The following is a 6,696-nucleotide window of genomic DNA, read 5'->3' on the forward strand; positions in this document are numbered from 1 at the left end:
GATATCCTTCTATAGAACTATATATACAATGGTATCTTGTCAATGTGTTCTCTTCATGCAATAGAACTTTGAGTGGCAACTTCATGTATGTGCAATTAGAGAAGGAAGTCTTACAAACTTTGTCAAGGAAATGCAAGGATTAGGTGCACTTGAAGGAGGAGTAGATCATATATAAGGATCACCAAATTGAGTAGTAGTGGAATGAGAAGGTGTACCACCAGATAAGTCCTATCTTCCTTGATTACTTAGAGATGAATTTCCCTCCAACAAGAAGGGACTATATAAAAAATACTCGAAGAAAAAGGTGTGCAAGAGACATAAGGATCTACATTCCTAGTAAGTACTTTCACATATATTCTTTAGAATATGTCACCCTTTTATGTCTTCTTCTAAAGAGACTATAGCTAATCATAGGAAAGTGATACCTTTAGTGCATTTGTTATCGTAACTCATTCTTTGGAAAGGATCGAGGGTAAATCTATACTTTTTAAAATACTTTGATGATATTGATTAGCCACACTTTAGCCCTACAATAATACTATTTATGGATGATAGCATAAAGAAGATGCAATGTAACCCACCTAACTCCTTTATATATCCATCTACATTTTAAAAAATCCCCATGAATACGATCCTCTTCAAACACATGCTTCCCTATTTGACTTAGGAAAATCCCATGAATACTATTCTCTTGGAATACATGATTCCTTGTTTGATTGAGTTAGTAGGTTTTTACGGGGTAGTCTAGAAGTTTGTTAGAGAACACACATTTCACTCTCTAGTAATGGAGCTGGATTGATATTTAATATTTGCAATAAATAGGTTAATTTTCTTTGTGCATAGTAATTTACTAAATTGCAAATGCATTTATGGATTTAGTAAAATTTTTGTAGTTTTTGTAATAAGTTCATATAGTACAATGTGAAATATGTCACTGTATGAAAATATTTGATTGTTGAATTTCTGAGTTTAAATCTTGGAAGAAATAAAACCTATAGGAAATCAAGGAATACGGTATTATACATAAATTATGAAGTAAATGCTTGCAAGGGTCTATTGTAGAAAAATGCATAACTTCAATCCATATGTAAGCCTAATCAAATGAGGAAGAGAGAGAGCAAGAGAAAGAGAGAGAGAGGAATATGTAAGTATAAGTGAATGTATCTATGGGTTGCTCCTATGTGCATAATTGAAGTACTAACACATTAATATGTAATAAAAAATACGTGCAAGGAAGGGAGAGAGGGGGATATGAATGTATATGTAGTGTGATATCTCATATGTATGCATAATTGAATCATTAACATTGTGATAATATTATCAAATGTAAGCACACAAGCTTAATCTAGTGATGTAAATAAGTTAAATAGAGAGAACTACTACTGCATTGCTAGAGAGAGAGAGAGAGAGAGAGAGAGAGAGAGAGAGAGAGAGAGAGAGATGTGTTTTTTAGAGAAGTGACATGTCAATGATTGGTCCTGAACATGTGTGTGTGTGTGTGTGTGGACTGTGTAAGTATAAGTGCATATGGTTTTGCTCATGTATGCACAATTTAAATACTAATACGTCTTGATGTAATTATAACATTCATACAAACAATTGAGAGGGGGGATGTGAATGTATACGTGAGTATGATATCATTTGTGTATGTGTAGTTCAACCACTATCATTGTGATAATATTATAAAAAATCATCACATAAGCAGCTTAATGTAGTGTGTAAAGCACTTAAGGAGAGAGAACTACTAATGTGTTGTTAGAGAGAGAGAGAGAGAGAGAGAGAGAGAGAGGGTGTTATTGAGGGAAAGGAGGAGAGGGAGATGCATGTTGTTGACTTGAGTGGATATAGTTATACTTCTTATATAAACAAACCTTTTCACTACTTTCTTCTAGTAGACTTGAAACCACATGATAATGAGTTATTTAATATTATTCTTGGTAATCTTCTTTGTCCATCTCAACTTGTTGATGTAAACCAGAACTCCGTTAATGAAAAAATACACAAACAACACACACACACACACACACACACACACACACGTACATATGCATACATGCATATATGAAATCATACATACATACATACATACATACATACATACATACATACATACATACATATATATATATATATATATATATATATATATATATATATATTATTTTTTCAAAAAATGTGCATAAAAATTTGATATGATCTTCCCAAATGAACACTCAAATACGAACCTTCCAAAAATAGAAAGAAAGTAAATAAAACAACAAGTTTTTTTAACAAAGAAGTGTTGGATTTTTCATTTCATTTCTAAAGGCTCGTTTGTCCAAAATGGTGAGTAGGCATCTAAGGGGAAAAACTATTCTCCTTGATGCCCTCTTTAAACTCTACACGAGGATCTTTAGACAATTTTTTCTCCATTGGATCACAAATCAACCTCAAAGACAATACATATCCCTATGTAAAAAAAAATTCAACCAAAAAATTGTCATCACCAAAATTTGTCAACATACTCAAAATTACCTAAAAATGATTTCTAAACATTACTTACATACACATCACAAAAAAGTTCACTATAATTTTATTAGGGCATATCACAACATGTGTGTGTGTGTGTGCACATACACATACACATACACATACACATACATGTGATACATACATTATACATCCGTACACAATATGCAAACGTATAAAGTGAAGAAAGATGAAAGACAAGGGGAAGAAAATAAAAAGAGAGAAAACAAAAATGATGACAGAGAGATAGATATCAAACATTTATAAGACCACACAAGTAAACACACATATGTCTTCTTATCTTATTCTTATCTATATATTATTTGAAAGTTCAGCTTAGGGAACCCAAACCAACTAGAAGACTCCCAAGCTTATATGGCACAAGGAGGAGAAGTTTGGTATTCAAGAAATAAAGAGAGATTTTTCTTGACGGGTGAGTGGGGTTTATATTTTATTCTCTATCGTCTCTCTCTTTCTCTCTCTCATTTGAACATGCATGGACACACACATATACACTTTCTCTCTTTTAATTAAACATAGTATATGATCATAAAAGGATAAAGTTGGGTCTCTAGAAACTTGTATGTAGCGCTCTCTCTCTCTCTCTACTCCATTTTCTTAGAGAAATATATAAATTTTGATTTTAATTAAACATATGAAATGATATAATATTATAACAATTGAATATATGTGCACAATGCATACTCTAAAAATACCCACAAATGTCTTGGGGGGGTCACCCATGAATATATGCATATATCATGTAAGGATCAAAATAAGGGGTTTTAAAAATACCATTTTCATACAATAAGGATATCATATAAAGGGATTATTTATAAATTATATATATATATACATATATATACATATATTAATGCTCAAAAATTCACACATAAAGATATGTATAAATAGGCCTTGAATGCACATAACATAGAGTATATGTATGCAGTGAATCCCTCAAGACAAATGTACATATATTATAAACAGAGAGTTCAATTGCTTTTCTAATTGAACATATGAGATGAGATGAGATAATAATTTCAATAGTTAAATATATTCATGGAATATATATTTACTATAAAACCATGCATGAATGCACATACACACACATGAATATACATACAAGCTCATATACACATTAACATACATAGAATAGAGAGTGAGGAGAGGAGAGAACACATACACACACATATATAGACATATATATCCACCCAAACACACACATGCAAACACATATAAGCACATGTGCATGTAATGCTTGCATGCGGTCCAACTCTTCTTTTCCAAGGGGGTTGAGCTATTCATTGAAGATCACAGTGGGGAGGGGCACCCGATAACCATACAATGCTTCAAAGGGGGAGATTCCAATGCTTGAATGAGTGGAGTTGTTGTAAGAAAGAGAACATTGTGACTATGGAGGCAACTAGCACCATGTTGAATGAGAAGGACATGCCTTTGTCTTATTGGGTTGAAGCAGCACTTACAACTATCTATGTTATAAATAGAACACCTACAACATGAATGCATAAAAAGACATCTTATGAGCAACTATATGGCTACAAGCCTAACATTTGACATTTGAAAGTATTTGCTAGTATTACACATGTTCATGTTGTAGATGAAAAATGAAAGAAACTTGACCCTAAAGTAGTGAAATGTGTTTTCCTTAGATACTCTCATAAGAAAAAAAACCATACAAGTGCATTGTTCTGGCTACTCAAGAGATATTTCTCAGTGGTGATGTCATGTTTGATGATTTAGCATCTTGATATGGTGCTAAGTAGGCTGCAATATCTGATGGCACTTCGTAGGGCACATATGGTGAAAATGGATAGCAAGGCACTATGTCTACTAGTGGACCTACTCATGATACATCTGGTTGTGTAAGTCCTTGGATAGAACCATGGATCTTCATCCACTAACATGGATATGTTAGTGATGACGGGGAGAGAAAAGAAAAAGAGAAGCGTTTTGATGATGTTACAGGTCCATTGACTTCAAGATATGACTCTTCTGAGAGTGTGGATAGGGAGTTTGGCATACATGCAATGGCTACACTTGGACTTAAGCAAAGAAACATACCATTTCATGAGAGAGTAGAATCTAGCTCATCTCCATTGCAAAGATCACAAAGAGGAAAGAATCATGTGGATAGGCTTTCCTACACTCGGTGAGACATTATACATACATGATTTTTGAGGTGAATAAATATGAGGGAAAGGGGAAGAAAAGGACAGAAGAGAATACAAATGATGAGAGAAAGAGAGATGGCACACATTTAGAAGATCACATAAAGATAGACGTGTATGGATATATATACGTACGAGTGCACATGCCCATGCGTGCACACACACATTCAAGAAGAAGAAGAAAAAGAAGAACAATACAGACGATGGGCATTGCGAGAGATTGGCGTTGGCTCTGGGGTTGCTTTGCACCCCGCCGGGAGCGACCCTCAGGATCTCCAAGAACCTGCGAGTGTGCTCGGATTGTCACAGCGACATGAAGGCCATCTCCGCAATCGAGAAGCGGCAGATTGTCATCACGGATGCGTACAGGATTCCAAGATGGGGACTGCTCTTGTCACCATACATACTAACTGAAAATTTCTAAATTTATTTATTTCCCATACAAGATACAGAGAGTTTCGACGACTTATGTAAATTGGGCTCCAGGACAAGGTGTTCTTCAGCACCAGGACAAGGTGTTCGTGAACCGGCGGCCCATGGAGGCCTCGCGTCGCCTGCAGTTCGGCACCGGCAACAACCTCGATCATCATGACTGACCTCGGCCCCGCCTCGCAGGACCTCCGGCGCTTTGGCACCCTCCACCTCTTCAACCACAAGCGCCTCCACTCCTTCCAGCCCGTCCTAGACCAGGAGATCAACCACGCCATCTCCATGATCCAATCCTCCGCCGGCACTTGCCTCGACCTCACCTCTCACATAGACTCCCTGCTAGAGAACCTCGTCTGGCGAATCGCCGTCGGCAAGCGCCAAGACGACATTTCACACATCCAACGGCTCAAGGAGGTTTTGCATAAGAGCACTCTTTTGTTCAAGTCGAACGTGATTGGCGACTTTATACCCGCCCTCGGATTCCTGGACCTCAAGGCCAAGCGATCCATCGATGAACACCGCGCGTGAAGGTCGATGCGCTACTGGAGGAGTTGATCAAGCAATATGAGCTAGATCAGGGCCAGGATAAAATCTATGGTGTGGATCACAAGGAACTTTAAACACTTTTCCATATAGTAAAAAAAGAGAGACTTTCTAGTTAAAAAGTCTCAACTAGTAAAAGTGGAACACTTTACAAGTTAGTGATCTAGTAAAATATTTCTATATATAAAATTTTTAAAATTCCTAGTTGATGATCTAGTAAAATATTCCTAGATAAGAAAACTACTTGAAACCATAGATATAGTAAAATTTTCCTATACAAGAAAACTAGTCGGAACCATTAATACAAGCCATTGTCACACTAATATATCATGTTAAGAAAACTAATCACAATTTGTTCACAATGTTGTATTGTTAGCAATAGAATTGTGATTGAATCCACTAAAAAAGTTGACTTGAACACTACATTCTCTCTGCTTCACCATGTTCTAGAGCACCTAAGGTAGGTCTAGAGTTGTCATCCTCTTCCGATCTGCTCCACTGTTTAAAAATTTAAGTCTTGTTAGCTCTTCCTAAGCCTCCCTTTCTTTTTTTTGAAATGCAGATCCTTGCTGCTTCACCCACAATGTTGTCCCTAGATGCATTTTGCGTTTAAAATTACCAAGGATATCAAAAGGCTCAAACATGTACATAGCGAAAAAGGCTCAAAGCACCAAGAGAAGACCTACCATTTTTAGTAAACTTCCGTCCCTTGATCCTAAAAGCACTGCAATCTCCCATAGCTCCACAACATAGATCTACTCTACTGGTTGTATGCTTCAAACCCTGTAGTCCTATCCACAACAAAACAAATAATGAAATGATATTTAAATTATTTGCTCATAGAACCATATTGTATCATACTTACTAATGGGGATAAATGTAATGGCCATCCAAATGAATGCATACTCTTGTAGGAATATGCATTGTGGGAATATGCAAAGCTATCTAGACTCTCAAACAATAAGATTGACCCAATACATATGCTAGTGTTGAGTTTGCCCACAAGATAGGAATCCAATATATTGAA

At 36.0% G+C, this 6,696-nt stretch overlaps 1 protein-coding gene across 1 annotated transcript; it reads left to right on the forward strand.

The window, feature by feature from the left end:
- Positions 1-5,285: 5,285 nt before the first annotated feature.
- Positions 5,286-5,654, forward strand: LOC148010899 (cytochrome P450 CYP736A12-like). The gene has a single exon (XM_087671586.1). The coding sequence runs from the start codon at positions 5,286-5,288 to the stop codon at positions 5,652-5,654; it is 369 nt and encodes a 122-aa protein (XP_087527712.1).
- The last annotated feature ends 1,042 nt before the right edge of the window (positions 5,655-6,696 follow it).

This window comes from Lygodium microphyllum, chromosome 29 (genome assembly GCF_053477565.2).
Source record: "Lygodium microphyllum isolate KBCC chromosome 29, Lygodium_microphyllum_v1.1.10, whole genome shotgun sequence".
NCBI classification, from domain to species: domain Eukaryota; kingdom Viridiplantae; phylum Streptophyta; class Polypodiopsida; order Schizaeales; family Lygodiaceae; genus Lygodium; species Lygodium microphyllum.